This window comes from Hyposmocoma kahamanoa, unplaced genomic scaffold (assembly GCF_003589595.1).
Source record: "Hyposmocoma kahamanoa isolate Upper Pololo Valley unplaced genomic scaffold, ASM358959v1 87390, whole genome shotgun sequence".
Classification (NCBI taxonomy): domain Eukaryota; kingdom Metazoa; phylum Arthropoda; class Insecta; order Lepidoptera; family Cosmopterigidae; genus Hyposmocoma; species Hyposmocoma kahamanoa.
Window position 1 is genome coordinate 1 of NW_020654448.1, and position 21,095 is coordinate 21,095.

At 35.8% G+C, this 21,095-nt stretch overlaps 2 protein-coding genes across 2 annotated transcripts; both read left to right on the forward strand.

Annotated features, from left to right (window-relative positions):
- Positions 1–3,025: 3,025 nt before the first annotated feature.
- Positions 3,026–13,123, forward strand: LOC113235555 (motile sperm domain-containing protein 1-like). Its single transcript, XM_026471287.1, has 4 exons — positions 3,026–3,152; positions 3,685–3,848; positions 8,102–8,271; positions 11,160–13,123. The coding sequence occupies exons 1-4, from the start codon at positions 3,032–3,034 to the stop codon at positions 11,347–11,349; spliced, it is 645 nt and encodes a 214-aa protein (XP_026327072.1). The 5' UTR covers positions 3,026–3,031; the 3' UTR covers positions 11,350–13,123.
- A 2,994-nt stretch (positions 13,124–16,117) lies between these two features.
- LOC113235554 (alcohol dehydrogenase class-3-like) lies at positions 16,118–18,058 on the forward strand. Its single transcript, XM_026471286.1, has one exon. The coding sequence runs from the start codon at positions 16,466–16,468 to the stop codon at positions 17,594–17,596; it is 1,131 nt and encodes a 376-aa protein (XP_026327071.1). The 5' UTR covers positions 16,118–16,465; the 3' UTR covers positions 17,597–18,058.
- The last annotated feature ends 3,037 nt before the right edge of the window (positions 18,059–21,095 follow it).

The window sequence follows — 21,095 nt, forward strand, 5'->3', positions numbered from 1 at the left end:
TTTGATTCAAATTAGTTTTTCGACATATACAAAATTTATTTGATACCCATTATTTGGTTCGATATCGGCATTCGAAATATTATATTGTATGCTTTCTGCTATTCTTATTATGTAAAAAGGACTTCTGCCCCTGTAGCATAGCTACGCATGATAGTCGCGACGCGCGCGATAAAATTGAAGTAAGCGCGCGCTATTAGCTGTCTCAAACAGATCTAATTTAGATAGCCAATAGCGCGCCCTTATTTCAGTTTTATCGCGCGTCCCGACTGTAATGTGTGGCCATGCTATGGGGGCTGTATTGAGTAAAATAAGGGTACGAGGGAGAATTACCTTTTGTTTTCGCCAAGGCCATACCTAAAGATGTACAATGTGTCAGAATTACCTGACATTATACCTTACCTAAAATAACATTCACATTTGGAGTTTAAACAAAAATGTATTGTATAGATTGACCAGTGACTCGGTGCCGTATACCTCTACTACTTCCATAAGGTTGAAATTGTCTCTAAAAAAAGGAAAGTGGTATGTCTAAGAAGTACAAGGAAGAATATAATTGATAGGCTTACCATGTTAAGTTTAGGGCCTCGAGTTCGGAATTTTGAACCTAGTGTAATATGACCTTCGGCTTCAAAACTAGTGCCCCTATTACACTTCAATAGTGACTCATCCACCTGAACGAGAAACTTATTGTATCCAAAGTTTATACCTTGTAAACATTACGTATTTTTGAGCTTGTAAGACTGGTTTGATTAGTATTGTAGTACGGTTTGGCTGTGCAATAGAAAGACTAGCACAGTTGGAATGGAAAAGTGTTACAATATTTTAAAAGTAATTGTTTATAGAATTATATATTTAAAAAATCACTCATTTCAAATGTAAATTTTTGTTCATTTGTCTATTTTAACTCCAGATATTATTTTTTCTTATTATCTATATTTTATTAATTCTAAATAGTTCAGTTCTGTTTAGAAGTTGAGAGGTTTCTTTTCATTTCAAGCTTTAATGTGTTACAATAAATCACATTATGTTTCGTATGTATAAAAAATAATTAATGTAGAGCTAAGTTATTAATTTAGTTGTTTTCATACTAACAATATTTTACTTCTGTCTATTAGTAATATTATTGATATTAACGCTACAGGGAACATACTAAAAAATTATTTAAAAAATCCAGTTATGATAATTTTACAATGATTGGCTAGTTCCTAATTTATCACAATACTATAGGTTGTTCTTGGTATCGAATTTGTTTAATGGTTTGGAATGGTGCTTTTCTACCGGCGAAGCGAGATGAGAATTGAAATATCGCCTTACTATTTCCATCAAAATTTGCTATCGCTAACATGCAATTGATATTAATAGCCATCGCGAGCTCTTGAAAACTCGCGCTGTGGTTGTGGCTAGAAAAGTGCTGTTTAGTTTGTACGCGTCTAATATCTCCCGTAAATTATTATTAAATATGTTAATGGTAGAAGAATCACATATATATTTAGATTTAAAAAGTTTTTAACCATTGACTTACAAATAAATGGACGACGGGTCTAATACAAAAACCACGAAAAAAATGTCCCAAGTCAACCTATTCGAAATTTAAATTGTAATGTCATCGCAGTATCGCGCTGTCAGTAGAACAAATGTAGACTAAAGCGGATTGTCGCGCTCTGTATATGATTTTAGCGCCTTACAAGTGCGGACACTTTTTAGCGCGGACCCGACGTCCATATAATTGTAAGTCAATGGTTTTAACCTTTTTAAATCTTAAATCGTACATACGTAGCTCACAATCTCGCTATTAATAGTAATAGCCATCGCGTGCTCGTGCAGACACGCGCGAGGTGTCGCGTAAGGCGTGTTTCCATTGCAGAGTTAACAAGCATTCTATGTAGGCAGCAATACTACAACAACAAATACTTCAATCTCGTCTTGTACATCCTCGTCAATCGAGACTATTCGAGTCCATTTCCACCGAAGATCCGCTCGGAGAGAATTAAAATTTTGCCATGTAAATTAAATCCCCGTCTCGCCTCGCCTCATCGCGTCTCGCTTCGCCGATGCAAAAGCACCTTAAATCCCCGTTTCGCCTCGTCTCATCTCGTCTCGCTTCACCGATGCAAAAGCACCTTAATAGTCGTCTTTTAATATAAAACTTTACCAACTTGTGGTAATTGTATTCTGTATTTTAAACATTTTTCTATGGGATTACTTAAGCGATGATAACCAGTTGTTACAGAAATCTGGTAGAAAGGTTTTCTGTACAATATACAACGTCATAAAAGTGTAAACTGATATAACTTTATATCTTATTACCTGCTTTAATTAAATATCGATGTTAATAAGCTGCTAAATTATACCTTTTGGGAAGCTTCGATAAAATGTAAATATATCCATATTTATTCATTTTGTATTTAATAAAAATTTTAAAAGAATTTCTTTGTTTTAATTTTTCTTACAAAATTATCCGAACTGCTAATAAATACAGGATTTTTTTTTCATTTCTTTTCAATTTTCCGAGCCATAAAACGTTTTGTAAGTTTTTTACAAAGACAGGTTTCTCGTTCCTTTAGTATATCTGAACATTATGGTTATTGGTCATGCGTGTATCTGAACTTAAAACAGCTGGTCAATCAATAGCGATGTGGTACTTAACGTACAATTTCACGATGAAATGTATGAAATGTTTTGAGAACTTGGCGCTTATTTGTAATGTCTGTATGAAGTTATTTTTCACGCAGGAAGTGATCATAGAGAATTTAAATCAGCATAAGGACGTATAAGTAGCGTTCTATTGTTTAAAGCCAAAACTGTGTGTTCACTGATTTAAGTAAACATTTTTGTTTCATTATCTACAATTCTTTCAATATTAGCGTCTTTTTAACATAATATTCTTTTATTATAGTTTTGTGCAAAATAAAATTTATCGATAGTCAATAATTAACTATACTGGGCATCACTATAAACTGTCAGAATTTACGTGTGGTGCAATTGTTGTTGTTGTTTTATTTTGCTTTGTTCTCTCAAAATCGAAGTGAAAATGAAGAATTTTCCTGTTTTCGTGTTTCCAGTGTCACTGGAGTTTTATCTAAATGCTAGACACACGCATAAACAGTTATTGACAGTGTACAATCCTTATGATTTCTCTGTGAATTTCAAAGGTACGAAATAGTTTGTTTTTTGTTCCGTATGGTATTTTTTTTAGTGTTATAAACATTACGTGCAGCATGTTATTTTGTCTACAATCATGCTATTGTGAACTAGTACTTAATTATAGATTGTCTGTTCCATGAAGTGTAGAATCAAAATAAATTGACTCGATTGTAGCGATTGGTATTATTATTGTTGCTAGTCATAATAGACGGGCAAATTTATTTATAATTTAATTATAATTAAGCTTTCGAACACCAGCAAATAAGGTAACAAGTTTTTGCACATTATTAGCAGCTTACAATATGATAAACATAACTAGCACTCATTAAGGTGCTCAAAGGTCATTTTTTTAAATGGAATCGTGTTTTTTTTTTTACAACTTTTATTGTGCTTAATCATGCTATATGTACACGTCTTTATTAAGACGTAGTACAGATAATTAATTAAAATTGTGTTTTAGATAAATCCACCACTGAATTTAAAAGTTTGTTTTGTAGAGCAAGACCTAACAAAAAATTTTGTAATATTTTTATATTTCAGTACTATGTACCTCACCAAACAAATTCACGGTAATAGACCCAGAAGGTGTGATAGCCCCACAGAGCTGCATAGATATTGTGGTCCGTTACTCTCACCCTTCAGCCTCCCACTGCAACACTACAGACAAGTTCAGGATAACCATGTATGACAGAAACACCCAGCAGGTACCAACATAATTCAGTTTGATCTCTGTCTCGTAATATATAACATTTTGCATCTTATGAGCCTATATTCTAATACACTTATGTTACTGTCCTGAGTTGTCTGTGCTACAAGAATATTTCAAATACAGCAAATACTATTACAGTATATCACTGTATTTAAATCATTTTGTGCCCTAGAGTCCAGCATTTAATTTATTTTGATAAAATTTCATTCTTGAAAATTAATTTAAAAAAAAGTGAATTACTGTATCAAAATTGTAAAGACACTGTGTGTCTGTACTACATGCGACTGGTTAAGAAAAACATGAAAAGTTGCCCTACATAAAAAGTGTAGCTTTTATAAGTAACCTACCTAGATTCTAGAAATAGTATGTATAATAAAAAAAATTTTTTATCCAATCATAGATAGGTATTGGTTGTATCCACTGTATTTGTAAACTGCACTAGTTTTTCATGCACTATCAACCTAGTTTGCATATTAGGTACTTGAATTTATTAGGTTATTAGCAGGGACCGGAATAGGTAGAGTTTTTTTGAAGAACATAGACAGAAAATGGAGACTGCCTTATGACAATATTTTTTAGGTCCAGACCTTTTCGGGATTCGGGAAATCACTCAAGAATATTAAAAATTGACATAATTGGGGACAGGCAGGTCCACTATATTTATCTTAACTTTGCTACGCACAGTGGATCGGATCTGCCATATCGCGGACATTGGATCTTTTTTCACGATACCTCGTTAAAAAAAATGCCAATCGAGAGATCTCATTATCCTAATTAAATATTGTCATATCACGTTTTGCCATAAATGTAATAGTTTAGTAGGAAAAAAATAAAATATGTATTTTTTGTTTGGGACCATACCTTTAGTGCCCTATCGTTACAAAGTGTTAGTCGATCTGGATCGACAAGTATCGGCAAGACTAGTCTTGGAATGACTACAGACGTATTATGACGTATATGTATATATATATATCCATAACTACGCACACGCGCGCATACACACATACACAAACACACACATAATACAACACGCACTCATAGTCAAATATCTTTTACGTGCAAAAAAGTTTTTAAATTTAATTTTAATTTAAGTGACCTTTTAGGTGTATATGTATAGTTCAATAATGTCAAATGTATTTTTTCACTATTTAAACAATTAATCTTAGTAATACCTTAAGATTGTCATGTGTCATTTCCAAAGGTGAGAGCCTGGTGACTTGTAGTACAGGCGTTAAGCCTTTAACAAGCACCAGCTCCCAAAAATAAGTTACTGAATTGCATGTATTATTAGACCTATCTTCTGTAGATATGCACACTAAACGCGCGTCCAGACCTACCTATTCACTACTTATACACGTCAGAAAATGGGAATAAATTGCTCATAAATACGATTATTGGTTCAATACATTAATTACTAGTGATCGGAATAGGTAGGCTTTTTTCGAAGAACATACACAGAAAATGGAGACTGCCTTACGAGAATATTTTTTAGGTCCTGGATTTTTTCGAGATTCGGGAAATCACTAGAGTACATTAAAAATTGACGTTATTTGGGATAGGTAGAATAGACTATATCTTAACTTTACGACGAGTTGTGGCAACACCAATTTTTCAGAATATTTAGGAAAATACCTACAAAAAAATTTTCGTTCATTTTTTTCTAAAAGTATATATTTTACAAAAGACAATCTCCCGCCAAACTTCCCACGAAACAGTTACTTAATACATTTAATTAGAGTTAATAAGATTTGTATTACTAACATTCTGTTTTATGGACATTCCTGCACAATCCTAAAACTATCGCAACGACTCTTCGAGTTCTAGGTATACGTTTTAACTTTCTGACTCTATTTTCATGTCACAATCAGAAAACTTCTGCATGCTTAACACATTTTGCCAGCCTTTAAAATAAAAAAGGGTGCGACATATAAACAATAAAGTTAAGATAAAATATAGTGTACCTGCCTGTCCCCAATTACGTCAATTTTTAATGTACTTAAGTGATTTCCCGAATCCGGAACAGGTCCAGGACCTAAAAAATATTGTCGTAAGGCAGTCTCCATTTTCTGTCTATGTTCCTCGAAGTTTAGGTAAAAAAACTCTACCTATTCTGATCCCTGGTTATTAATGTATTGAACCAATAATCGTATTTATGAGCAATTTTTTCCCATTTTCTGACGTGTATAAATAGTGAATAGGTAGGTCTGGTGCGCGTTTAGTGTGCATATCTACAGAAGATAGGTCTAATAATACGTCTGTAGTCATTCCAAGACCTTAGCTATATTGCCACTTAACTGTCCAACTTGTAGCTCTAATGTTATATATGAAATGTGAAATACTATACATTTTTTAAAACTTAAGAACTTGAACTTAGAATTCTCTAACCCGTTAGGGTTCAAAACGTTAGGAATAGATGTGGGTCGATTGCAAATTTGTCGGCGGCGCGGCGGGCAGCGTGGCATTTATTTTTCGTCTGTTTAAAAAAACACCATTGTTTAAATCAACCTATGTCACATCACCTTTTTAAATGTTTTTTACACTTTAACTTGCATTATAGGTACTTTTACTAAAAATAATCATTTTGAGGAATGTTTGTAAAATAATTACAAAATTAAATACTTTTAATTTAAATCTAGTATGCATAGAATGTATGTGGGCAGGAACATACAGGAAAGTTGTTCACTTTAATTGTATGGAAATAATGTGTTAAAAAAAGAAATAAATAATTAACAAAGAAGCTCATACTCCATTACAATAATTAGTAGCAGTAGATTTCCTTGAGAAAGAGTTTGTCAGGGAAGTGTCACCTTTCCTATGTTTGCCGTTAGCGGTAATGTGTGCATTACTGTGTTCCGGTTTTGAAGGGTTGTCAATTGTCAATTCTCGTGTTATATTGAAATAACATTTGTTAAATGCAGTACTTATGTATTGATATTTTTATATATTATACAGCATCGCGGATTGGTATTACAATTATGGGAGTATGATTTTGAAATAGATATTAAATGCTGAACAATTCTGAAATCTCTTCTTGAGGCACTCTTATTCAAACAACCATAAATATAACAATAAACAACTTTTGAATTCTACAATGAATGGCGCTTGTGACAACGCGCTCTATGCAGGCTTATTCCCAATTGTCACCAATGGCTATGTTCCCACAGGCGACAAATGGGAAAAAAATCCCATAGCCGTCGACTCTGAGTCCACTACCAAATCTCCTTATTGGTGGCGGAGCTGTAAGACACGCTCACTTCTCGACGCCGAAAAACGACGTCTCTCCAGTTCCCAATAACCTAAGCGGCTGGAGGGACCGGAGGATATCTAGCTTATCCTCTACTAGCTCTCCGGGCTTGTGCCGCAGAAGTGTCCTGCGACAATGTCCGGACATAGCTTCCAACTTAAAGGGCAACTCACGTGTCCCGCGCGTCTCCTCGCATACAGGCCCTCAACTAGACCGCTACTAAGACGCGCTTGCTGCTCACGAGACAAACGCTCCGGACACATGCATACGGGGCAGACAAACATGGCCGTCTCTGCAGCTAACCACAAACCCCAGCGAGTCCATACCCAAGTTCGGGTCCGCTAGAGACGCCGCATAGGCGTATCACTGGCGGAAGCCTTGGCCCGGACACCCATTGGTCTTGCCGTCGAGCCCGTAGTCTCTCCGGAAAACCCTATCTATCGGGTCAGTAGATAGGGACATGCCACTGGCGACAAATGGAATTTAAGATATCCCAGTAGTTGCCAGTGGTAAAAAAATAAATGGAATAATAAATCTCAATTAATGTTTGTTTATTGCCGCCATAGAAAGAGAATAAAATAAAATTCAAGAGCGAACATGGGTGCACCACGATATTATGCTAATGTGTGCGTCCATACTTGGCGCGTGGCGGGCGCGCACATAAGCTGCGCTACTATGTTTGTATGGGGTTACATTACTTGTCTTATTATAGAAGTTACACTACTTTGCTGCGATCTCTACATACTCTATTGGAGGTACAGGTCGTGAAGTGTAGTATATGTACATACAGAAAAAATCAAAGGTGAAATACGCACATGATGAATATTGTCGGTACAGGTGCAGGTATAATAAATGATACACTGTTTAAATTCCAATACAATAATTACAAAATTCTTTTACTTTTTGTTTTGTAGACCCACGTAATTACTAATAACTCGACCACATCATTGAGAACAAATCGTAGCTGAAATAAATCTATAGGCATAATGTTTTACATTTTCCAGGCTCTGGGTAAAAGAGATATTCCAACAAAACTGTTAGAAGGTGAACCATCAAATGTGAATCCAGACAGCATGGGTGACAGCTTCCATCCATTAACAACCAGAGTGACGCCAGTCAGATCTGTGGAAGACCACACTAGGGCACCTTGTCATCATCCTTCACATAACATCAGGTGAGATAGAAAAACAATTGGTTATTATAATATACATACAGCGTGTCCCAAAATTCAACGATAAGCGGGCGCTGGAGGGTGGACCTGCGCATAACTACTTGAGGAAAATAAGAAAAAAAATTTATATTTTTTTTTTTTAAATTACGATAAAAAAATTATTATTCTTCCAAAATTTACTCCCTTAATGACATTTTAAATCACCACGACCACAATTTTTCAGATATTTCTGATGTTTTTATTTTAACGGCCACCTAAGTAGTACTGCTGTCTACCACAACTCTTAAAATTCCCAGAATGCCTGCAATTTTACAAAAAAATCCATCAAAATATTTTTTTTTCCTTAAAATTTTGAAATATTTTTACCTGCAGTTTCACTCATCGTTTTGTAAAAAAAAAGTACGGACACCACTGCGGCAAGTATTTTTAAAAATTGACGCAACTAACCAAGATTCCAAAATGGTATAATACTTTAAGAGAACTAGGCGCAAAAAAATATTGGTACCATTTCTAAGAAAGGCTAAATTTCTTGATTATTGTTCTTATTCATAATAATCACTTTCACTATGTGCCGAAAAAAGATTATTTGATGCAATTTCTTGGAATTTCAATGGCACATGTGCGTAGTCGATACAATTTAGAAATTAGAGAGAGAAAGATAGCGAGAGATATACGTTAGAAAGAGATAGATGCCTTTTGTTGAATAACAATAAAGCAGGTACTTAAAAAAAATGTTGCAAAAAATATTCGTACCATTTTTAAGAAAGACTAAAATTCTTAATTATTGTTCTTATTTATAGTAATCACTTTTACTATTTGCCGAAAATAGGTTTTTGTTGCTGAAAAATGTTGAATAAATCAAAACAAATGGTATTTCTTCACTTAATTTATTTATTGCAAAATTAACATTATAGTAAATGTTCAAATTGTTTGCCACCAGCATTAATACCCTTGCATTAATGACTTTTTGCCGAAACTCGTCCAATGTTGTGATGGGTTTTGCGTAAATCCTGTCTTTGAGACAACCCAAATAGAAGAAATCCAGGGGGTTTAGGTCGGGTGAACGGGGTGGCCATAAGATAGGACCAAGTCGCCCGATCCAACGCCCAGGATATTCTTGGTTTAAGTATTCTCGCACAGGACGGGCGTAGTGAGCTGGGCAACCATCATTTTGAAACCACATGTTTTGTACATCACTTAAGGGGATGTCTTCTAATAATTCTTGCAAATCATTTTGTAAAAAGTTCAAATAACTATCACCATCTAAGCTTCCTTGTAACTCAAAGGGCCCAATCACTTTTCCATTTAATATGCGTGTCCATAGGTTAACCTTGAATTGATATTGGGATTTGTCTTGTCTCATCAGGTGCGGATTTTCATTGCTCCAACTATGTAAATTGTGAAGATTTAAATAGCCTCTTTCTTGCAGGTTGTTTCGTCCGATCATAGAACTTTGTCTAGGAACTGGGGATCTTCCCGGTGTTTTTGCAGCATCACACGGCAAAATGCGATCCGTAGTGGATAGTCCCGAGGCAATAACGTCTGCACTCGCCTATAGTGATATAGGTGGAGCTTGTGACGTTTCAGAATTCGATGTGCCGTACTTTTTGGGATTCCCGTAGCTGCTTCTATGGCACGTACTGAGGTAGTTGCATCAATGGTTATTTCATTGAGAACTTCTTCATCGCATTCCGATTTCGGTCTTCCAGCGTTTCTTCTGGCAGATGGAAAATGACCCTCCGAAAACGCTCGATGCACATTCAAAAATACTCGATAATCCGGGTATCTTTCAGTGTTTGGGTACCTTTCTCGATACAATCTGCTGGCAGCGTTAGCATTGCACCGACATTCTCCATAAATGAGGTGCATGTTAGCGTATTCCACCGGTGTGTATGGTAGCGGCATGATAAACGATAATCAGTTCAAAATACGCCAAAACTCCAATTCACAGTCCAAAGTGATGCCAGGTCAATTTAGTTTGCAGATCGAGTCCGGATTCGTACCTCGTTGTATTTCGGAATTTATTTACGAGAAAACTATGAGCTTTTCAGTGAAGGAAAACATCGTGATGAAACCTGCGCGTCAAACGAGGTTCGCAACCTTCAGGAAACGTGTGAAGTCCCCATCCCGAGTTGGGCTGGCGTGGCTGACTATGGCCTAAACCTTCGCCTGAGAGGAGACCCGTGTCCAGCAGTGGGACATATAAATGGGTTGACGATGATGATTTTTTTTATATTGATTAGGTATATTGACCCCAATGATTGATTACTTTACTACTATTAACTATAAGGAATGACGTCAACAGCATAATATAAATTAATCTAAACGTGAAGTGATAGTGATATTTGTTTGCATTATACTTAGATAATATATTATTATTACATATATATTTAGCACTTTCACATTAAACTTTAAATAGTTTTACGTTTGAAGATTTTTTGATGATATGTGAACACTGGTACATTGATTAAGTTTAGGGATTCGCTCTGGGCCTTTTGGAGGGAAAAGTGTCGTTTTTATTTTGACTTTCAATTATTTTGTGAAATCTAGTTTAAAGTGGAATAGGATAGTGCCTTAATCGAAGATTAAAACGCGAAATTATACGAATCTCGAACTAAAATACCCGTATCGGCCCGTTCTAAGGAATCCCGAGTCAATCCAAGCACGCCGCCTCAAATTGCCTATCCTCTTTGTGGTGGCCATATTTACATAAATATAATTAAACGTTTATGTTTTCGGCTGAAGGACTTTGTTTCCATGGCCGGCAATAAATTAAAAAAAAAAGGATTAAGTTTAGTGGATTGTTTATTCATAATATTTTGCAAATGGTTTTCTACATTTTACATAAATTATTGTTGTTTTGATATTTTTGTTTCTTGTTTTTTTTTCAGAGACCAGCAGCCAGTAAACGTAGTAGCAGTAGCAGTGAGTATATGTTGCATAGTAGCACTACTCCTACCAACACAACCGGAACAGTTGGCCAAGTCACAGTGGCCCGAATGGCTTCACATCGGCAGCAATTTGAAACTTGTGTTCTCTTTCGTACTTGGACTTGTTAGCATGCTTGTATTAAGACCTTAAGAGTATATTATTAATGACAGTTTTATAACGTATTTCTACTGGTAATAGTGTTGGAATTTGAATGCGAGAATAAATAAAAACAGTGGTGGTGGTAAAATGAGCAATGTACCATAAACTTTAATTTCTACAAGGTTACAGTTCTTTAAACTAGAAAAAGGCGCAGCAAGCGGCACTGACCGGCACAGCAGAGCGCGCAATGAAATGTATACTTTATTCTGTCTTTAATAAGCTCTATGTAGGTATTGCACTTTGTAAAGCGGGCGTTGCGCAGTTCGGCATCAACATTTGTGATCCCACCGAGCCTAATATTACTTAGAAATTTAAATCTTTGTGTACAACCCTATTCCGTTAGGCGCCCGATTCATTTTACTGGTTAATATAATATTATCAAGTTCTTTAAATTTAGACTCAAACTAATTGCACCATATGACTTTTTTCACCCACGCGGATTCTGTTTCGCTTGTGTACCTACTGTATTATTGTGGTTTTAGCGCTGACTGCCCATTTTGCTAAACCCATCGTCGGGATACCTTGCGTTATTGCAGAAGTGTCTATAAAAATGTTGTCTATATACGTGCGGAGTTGACTTTCACCACAATGACGCTTGTAAAGCGAGGTAATGGCATTCAGCCAGCACAGAAAAAGAATATGAGTAAATAAGAACAGGCGGCGAAAATTTAACACAGATCTGACATTGACAAGCGCGCTATGGCGACGAGTGTTGGGCAATTTTCAAATGGGTTAATGTGAATTTAATAACTAGGGCTTCAGTTGAAAACCAGAATTTAGCAGATTGTCTTTAAGTAGGGAGTACAGTAAAAATTGTATGCAAATTTTATTGTTCAATAATTCGTGTTACACTTTTATTTTAACCTGTTTTCGGGATTTGTATGTCCGGTATAATATAATCCTATATCGTGTAACAAGCACATTCTTTAAACAATATCCTTAAGCGTATCGTATAATATTTTTGTTAGACTTATTTAATAGTAAATACATCTATCAAAATCGTTCTTCGCGCTTCTCCGTTAGACACCTTTTCTGACTATTTAATTCATTACAATTGTTAGACTTATTTAATAGTAAATACATCTATCAAAATCGTTCTTCGCGCTTCTCCGATAGACACCATTTCTGACTATTTAATTCATTACAATTACCAGTAGATTACGTATTTTGTTTAACTACTGCCATCTGCCAGCAAGCTAATCGTGTAAGACAACCAAAGACAGCACGGCATTGATTCCGTCATTCTGGCCTAATGTTTACATGACCATTATTTGCTGAAGCTAATAATTTAGTAAGAACTATGTGTCTATACTTTGCCAGAGCCACCAAAATATCTGTCACTTCACGCGGTTAGCCAGCAGCAGTTGACATTGAAAGTTTTCCTGTGCCTCTACGCTGAGTTTACTGTAACGTTATATTTTGTATACAAACTCATAGTATTGATCTCGCGCGCTACCTACCCTTATAAAGAGGATCATTTGAAAATTTATTGCATATTAAGCATATTAAGGTTTAGGTACCTCCTTGTCATCGTACTCATGGCGAAAGTAATCAAAGTGATACTGTGATTGTTGAATATTTGCTTGTTAAAATAAATGAAAATACAATAATTTATTATGTGCCACGTAAAATTGACAAGTTACATTACGTATGTACCTTAATTTAGAAAATGTATTGTATAATATAGGTGAGGCACTTTCTCCTCGATTATAAAGATTATTTCCAACACACGCACCCCTCATGGAAGAACGGCATAAGTGGAGTTACGTCAAAAATTTTAGATACAGAAAAATATATCCCCCATCCTCTCCAATTCTCGTAATTCTATCGAGTAATATTGTAGATAGAGTTACAAGAATTGGAGAGGATGTGGGTTAATTTTTTTGCCATTCTTCCATGAGGGGTGATATAGGTTTATGAACTGTTTTGTAACGAAAAGTTTCGGCCAAAATTGAGTTGGTAATATTAACAAACAAATTTAGCGAATAAACTTACATTCGCGAAGAACAATTTTGCTTCCCCGTTCAAAAGAAGGAAGAACCAAAAATTTTTTGCTATTTTGTTCTAAAATACGGTCGACCCTTTTAGTGACATCTTGTGTAGAGTACATAGAAAGGTACCATTTCCTATTGTAAATAGCGTCCTTGTACCTTTTTTTTTACAAGATTGTATTATTGTATTAAGGCGGAGACTGACCGGGTCATATCAGCATAACGTAATTTGCACGTCAATTTAATGAATTCATCTGGAGTATGTTCCGATGTGAGTCAACGGAATAACAAACTATACTCTAGCCAAATTCGACATAGAATGTTTAATAACAAGCGTTACCAATGGGCTAGGAAAAGAAGATTTTTTTTTGTCAAAGCACATTATATTTTACAAAACAGTCTGAGAGGACAACCCCAAAAATCGTAATGTTTTTGTTTGTTGACGTTTAATCTACTTCGAATTTGGCTGGAGTATAGGTATAGTCGGTACAGCAAGCCGACCCGATCGCTGCGCCCTCCACCAGGTTGTCGGTTTTTTGACGAATGCCTTTGAATGTTACGTTACGCCTCAATTTTAGGCCAGATTTTGGCAGAGATTTGATTCCGTATTATATTTATCAATGGTGAACTACCAATTATGTTTCTACTTTTCAACAAGTTTCAAATCCAAAAAAAAACATTTGTTCTTCATTTGGAGTAAACCATAATTGAGTAAAATCACAGAACCAAGAATTACAACTTCGTCATTCGACATTGCGATTGTATGCGGAGCATGGCCGAGCGTACGGTTCAAAAAGGGCAATGCTACCAGACAGGCGGCCACGTGTTACGATAAAATTTTCGATTAAGATTTACTGTTATATAATATAAAGAATTTTCTCCATCACGTCTAGAATAGATACAAGAAAAAAATCGCAAAAATACACCTTTACAATGAAAAAAGTTATAGTACATATTGCGATTTTTTGTGAAATAACTCTACTAGTTTTGTTATGATTATAAATTTACACTGAAAAAAATTCGTCGACCCGTGGGACTCGAACTCACGTCCATGATGCACCGTAGCATTACTCTAAACATCTTGAAAAGGTTGTAAACCAGTAATGTGCCGTGACTAGGATCACAAATAGGATACTTTGGTCCACAAAAAATTATTTAACAGTTTGAAGGAAAAGAAAGGAAAGAAAGGCTGTAACAAAAAAAGGTATATAAAAAAAGGTACAATTCTATAAAACACTCCCTAACTTAATTACATACGGATATGCTTATGGATGAATATAAAGTAGACACTTACCCCAAAAGGGCCGAGTTATACAGAATTACAGATTGGTATTAACATTAAAATTGGCACATGATTAGGTTGAGAACTGGTAAAAGGATCAAAATTAGACGCAATTGAAAGTTACAGCCGAACTGCTCGCTACCGTGATTGAGCAGCGACTGACGACGGGACGAAACAAAAAGAGAATGGCGAGGCAAAGGAATTAAAGAACGATTCAAAATTTGAAAACAAATGTCCAGGAACCAGAGAAAGGGTAATAAAAAGGTGGGATGACAATGTAAGGAGGTCACAATCAGAGCAACGGGTCCATTTACTGAGTCGTCGAAATTCTCCTATATGTTTTTGTTATAGATCTTTGTACTGACTTTTCGTTACGTTGCGACCTATTACGTTTCCAATAAACCGGATTTTGTTAATTTGCCCCCAATTTTATTAATTTACCCTTAAAATGGAATATTTTTTACAATTGTCGTTGTGAAGCAACAGTCGTATTGGGAACTTCCTCCTTTTTTTGAAATCGGTTAAAAATAGTACTTAATTCTGGTAATTCTTCTGGATATTGCGTAAACATGTCACTTGTCTTTGTGACACCCTGTCCGTTTTTCTCGTATAGGATGGAAAAAGTCTAAGGTTTTCCTAAGCTCTATTGTGAGATTTTTTCTTAATTTTTCAGTTTCGCTTACTAGCCTCATCAGCTAGCAGTAGTCCGCCCGCGTGCTTGTATTCCTCCTTTCCTGATACCTCTTTTCCATACCTTTCAAATCTTGGTGGAATCTTACATCTTACTCTTCGCTAACAACTTCTACATTTTCCAGAAAGTACCTATTCAAAGTACGAATTCAGAAAATGAAGTATAATGCTCAAACTTGAACAGCCAAATTTTTGTAATCATATGCGCCGCTATATCTTTATAATTAGGACTTTTATTGTTTTCTAAGGAAATGTTCACTATTTATTTACTTTATTCACACATTATTCACTTAATTTGTCTGAATTTTTGATCGAATTTTTCATCTTTTATTAATTTTAGATTCTTCTTTATTGAAAGCCTTCACAAGTATAACAAAATATAACAAACTATTTGGAGAGATCAAACAATTTGTCAATTACATTTTTGTTCATGTTATAAAGTGCGCGGAGTACCTATTATTTTTCTAAAATGTTAGTATTTATGGTAAAAACGTTATTCAGGTACCTCTAAATGGTAACTAAATAAAATTACTTAATGTTAACATATGTAACAAATAATGAATCTGGATATAATTAATTTACTATCCTTACAGTCATTAAAAGCATAAATAAATAGTAATGACTTTGTTAATAACTTCTATCCGTTTTCGAATTGAGAACTCCGGGTAGTTTTGAGCAAAATCTACAATGATAAATAAAAAAATATTCTGACGTGATGGATTTACATGGATGGAACATTATCGGAAAGACTACTCAGATCTTAAAGGGAAAAACCGTTACAGTCCCAAGATTATCACATAGTACATATCTGGAATTGTACGGTAATATTATTAGGAAATTAATTATCTTATAACAGTTAAAATTAAAGGCGCTGCCCGCTCGTTAATTCAATCTTACGGCGATTAAGTTATAAAATGACGGGACGTATACCCTACAGAAGGCGTTTATTTGACTACGATCACTGATAAGGGTTGAGGTCAGCTACAGTACAGTTATACTTATCACGTCCATGTGTTATCACATGACATTAACGCTCCTGTTATGTCGTTGTTATCGCAATTGCCATGATACCGTGCGTCAAGAAGATACTCGTAAACGGCGCCGGTCATTGTGTTCCTTTTCTTCGTAATTATTAGACGTCAGAATGTCTACTGCAGGAAAAATAATAAAATGCACGGCTGCTGTCGCTTGGGAGGCTGGTAAACCACTCTGTATCGAAGAAATAGAAGTCTATCCTCCAAAAGCTGGAGAGGTCCGCGTTAAGATCGTCGCAACTGGAGTTTGTCATACCGACGCTTATACCCTGTCTGGAAAAGACCCCGAAGGTGTATTTCCTGTCATCCTAGGACACGAAGGCGGCGGCATAGTTGAAAGTGTCGGGCCAGGCGTTACGACTGTGAAACCAGGTGATCATGTGATTCCTTTATATATCCCCCAATGCAAGACCTGCAAATTCTGTCTCAATCCTAAAACTAACCTATGCCAGAAAGTAAGAATTACTCAGGGACAAGGCGTTATGCCTGATAGCACTAAGCGATTCCGCTGTAAAGGCAAGGATCTTTACCACTTCATGGGGTGTTCGACATTCAGTGAATACACAGTTGTCCTGGAAATATCCCTTTGCAAAGTGGATATTGCTGCACCTTTGGACAAGGTCTGTCTGCTAGGTTGTGGTGTGCCAACAGGTTACGGTGCTGCTTTGAACACAGCTCGAGTGGAATCTGACAGTAACTGTGCTATTTTCGGGCTCGGAGCGGTCGGTCTTGCAGTTGCTTTGGGGTGCAAAGCAGCTGGCGCTAAGCGTATTATCGGAGTAGATCTTAACCCAGCTAAATTTGAAGTCGCCAAGAAGTTCGGTGTGAATGAGTTTGTTAACCCAAAAGATTATGATAAGCCCATACAACAGGTGCTTGTTGATTTGACTGATGGTGGATTGGATTACACCTTTGAGTGCATCGGTAACGTGAACACCATGCGTGCTGCGTTGGAGGCATGTCATAAGGGTTGGGGAACATCTGTAATAATTGGAGTGGCGGCTGCCGCAGAGGAGATAAGTACTCGCCCGTTCCAGTTGGTGACTGGTCGCACATGGAAAGGAACAGCTTTTGGCGGATATAAAAGTCGTGATAACGTGCCCAAACTCGTCGATGAGTACCTTAATAAGAGGTTGTTGTTGGATGAGTTTGTTACTCATAATGTTCAGTTGAAAGACATCAATGAAGCATTCCATTTGATGCATACCGGCCAGTCTATTCGTGCTATCATTCACTTATAACTTACAATGCGTTGCGTTGTTGCCATGCGTTTAAAGTGCATGTATGATAGTACTTTCTGTTTTGGTTTTGTATAAACAAGGCACTAGCCTTCTGTGTTGACCAGGCATGACGATACGACATTATACCTCGTTTTGGGTTGCGTATAATTAAATTTTGGCTATAATTTTGTTTCGAAAATTTATAATCGGTTTAGGATGCTAGGTTCTACTACTTTAAATGGTGTGATTTTATTATTTTACGAATTATTGTAAATTTTTTTAAGTCTCAATGCTGATGGAAATAAAAAAAATAAAATTATTTTGTTGTTAAACATTGTAATATACCTGCTCGTATAAAAATATTGATGTAAATAATGTACTAATAATGTTTAATGATGTAAATGTAAATTGTGTTTTTGTGTACAAATCACTTTACAATATCAATCAATTGTAAATGTTTTTAAAAATCCCTTGTACTTTGGGACCATGCGTTATGTATGATGATGAAGTATATCTTCGATACATCAATGATATGGTGTTTTTTTTACAATTTTACATAAAAAATATTTATAAATGAAAAAATATACAATTTATGAATCAATTTATTTAGAGTCGAAAAAGTAAAGCTTTAATTTGAAGACATAAGAGTATTTTTCCTTTATTGCTCCTCTTACTACTGCATGGTAGTACCTACTTAGGGAAAAAGTTATCTATCTGTGTTACTACTTCCTCAGCTTTTTCGCGTTTGTAAACCATAGTAATAGACTGCTGCAGACCGGTTAGCCGATCGATTGAATTGTTCCCCTTACATCGAGTCATAGGGGCTATTCTGCGATACCTAATCGTGCTGTTTGTGCTATCTTAATCCCTTTACGTCAAGTTTGGTTATATTACAGTCAAAATACAAAGTACTAAATAATGTTTAAAATGATTTTTATTTGGGATTGTATTTATAATTACCTCCGCTTGATAATCCGATAAAATTTGATATGTGACTATCACAATACAGACCAATTATAGATAACACAATATCAGATAAATAACTTGTTCAAAAGTAATGTGTAAACATTAATTTTTCCATTAGGTACCTACATGTATCTGCATACTTTCTAGTAAGCTAAATATAAGAATCACAGTTATATCACCAGTATTCATCAGTATTGGTATATTATGTAATTTCATATTCATAATATGATAATTACAACTTAGATAGATAATACGTTTAGGCAACTTAAAGCTAATAATATTGACCTCAGACTACTCATAGCCACGTCATCACATTGATTTCGTATTATAATAAATATGTTTCGTAACATAATTGCACGTGGTTAAACAAAAAAGATCCAATGCACATCCAGTCACTTTCGAGATATGGCACTTCAAAGTTTAAAAGTTTTTCTCACTCATGTTTTATTTTCAAAACCTATAAACATAGGGCGCACTCCGCGCACTATAAGTTTCCGGAACTGGCCACTTACATAAACAATTTTTTATTTATTTATTAAGGCTTTGGCAAAGCCATCAGCCTAAACATGAAGTTTAATTGTTTCTGTAAATATGGCCGCCACAAAGAGGATAGGCAATTTGAGGTGGCGTGCTTGGATTGACTCGGGATTCCTTAAAACGGGCCGATAAGGGTATTTTAGTTCGAGATTCGTATAATTTCGCGTTTTAATCTTCGATTAAGGCACAATAGCACTATCCTATTCCACTTTAAACTAGATTTCACAAAATAATTAAAAGTCAAAATAAATACGTCACTTTTCCCTCCAAAAGGTGCAGAGCGAATTTACATAAACAATATATAAAAAGTAATTACAACATTTGAAAATGGAACTCCTTGGCTGTAGAATAGTTTGTCTGACTCTTCTGATCAGAATCTGACTGTCACTTGTTTTTACATTGTGGCGTCATTTTAGAAAGTGGTTCTCTACATCACCATGGATTTAACTAGTGAAAATTTCCGTGGTATGATTTTCTATGACTTTAAGGGTCGTATTCCAGAACTGTACTCAATGCTCAAGTCAGGATTTGAGCAGACTTGAGTACGATTTCAAGCACTGAAAATACGACCCTAATGGCAAGGACTTGAGAATGATTTTCAGTGCTCACTGCAATACTCAAGTCCTGACTTGAGTATTGAGTAGAGTTCTGGAATACGACCCTAAGTGTAATTTAACAGCTCAGCGGAGCTTCCCTCGGCTTCAAAATGGTTTTGGCGATGAAGCACCATGCAAGACGACTATGTATAGCTGGTTTGCAGTTGTGTGAATCTCAGTGACGAATTTCGTGATGGTCGCCCGTCCACTGCTGTGAACAACAAAAACATCGATGCTGTGCGCCGTATGACCAAAACGGATAGGCATGTGACAAACCATGAGATTCGGGTATCTTTAAGCATAGGCTGAGACAAATTCAATCAATACAACAAAACATTTGGGTGTGAAAAAGCTGTGTTTTCGGTGGATCCCACATAATTTGACTGAGGCTCAAAAAACGGATCGCGTCACTTGGTGCAATGCCATGCTTACCAGATTCATCGAAGGGTGTCAAATTTGGTGTGGGATACAGTAACAAGTGACGATACATGGATTTATAGTTACGATCCCAAAACAAAGCAGCGAGCGAGCGTGTGGGTCTTTCAAGATGAGCCGAAATCAACCAAAGTGGCGCGCGTGCAAAGTGCCTCTAAGCGGATGATTGCTTCTTTTTTTAATAAAACTGGACTCTTAGTTACTGTTGCTTTGGAGAATCGTTGTACCGTGAATAGTGATTGGTTCACGACCATTTGTTCGTCGGAAATTATTGACAAACTCTGTAAAAATAACCGTAAACGCCGTATAATCTTGCACCACGATAATGTCAGATCTCACGGGGCCAGACAGACAAATGAATTTATGAAGGTGAACAACGTTGACCTTATGAGCCATCCCGCGTACAATCCCGACCTGGCACCTTGTGAGTTTTATTTATTTTCAAAAATTAAGAACCAGTTACGCGGTCAACGATTTTCATCACCTGAAGAGGCTGTCGAAGAGTATGAAAAATATGTTCCAGAGATTGTCACGGAGGAGTGGCATAAATGTTTTCAAAATTGGTTCATTCGTATGAAAAAGTGCATTAACGCTAACGTAGAACATTTTGATAAACAATAAATTCATTTCTGACCATTTATAGTATTTTTTTCTTATTCATTCCGGAAACTTATAGTGCGTCCCACGTATTTCAACTGATTTTTTTTCTAATCTAAGAGGTTAGACTTTAGAAAGACCGTTTGGTACATAATATAACTCATTTTTTGCTAATTTTGTGGATTGGATCCTTTTTGCTTAACTACGTCCAATTAAAATGACTTCAATTGCTTTTCAATGTTGTTCCCACAGATGTACTCATAGTATTTGACGTAGAGGAAGTAAAAGTGACAATGGCTAACGATTCAACGTAACGAGACTCGATATAAGGGTATTAATTCTATTTCGTGGCTGTTTTTATTTATTCAAGCAGTAAAATAAAAAATCTG

Coding starts and splice junctions, on each gene's coding strand:
- LOC113235554 (XM_026471286.1), top strand. CDS start 16,466: ATGTCTACTGCAGGAAAAATAATAAAATGCACGGCTGCTGTCGCTTGG.
- LOC113235555 (XM_026471287.1), top strand. CDS start 3,032: ATGAAGAATTTTCCTGTTTTCGTGTTTCCAGTGTCACTGGAGTTTTAT. Junction 3,849..8,101: donor ATGACAGAAACACCCAGCAG/GTACCAACATAA, acceptor TACATTTTCCAG/GCTCTGGGTAAAAGAGATAT. Junction 8,272..11,159: donor CATCCTTCACATAACATCAG/GTGAGATAGAAA, acceptor TTTTTTTTTCAG/AGACCAGCAGCCAGTAAACG.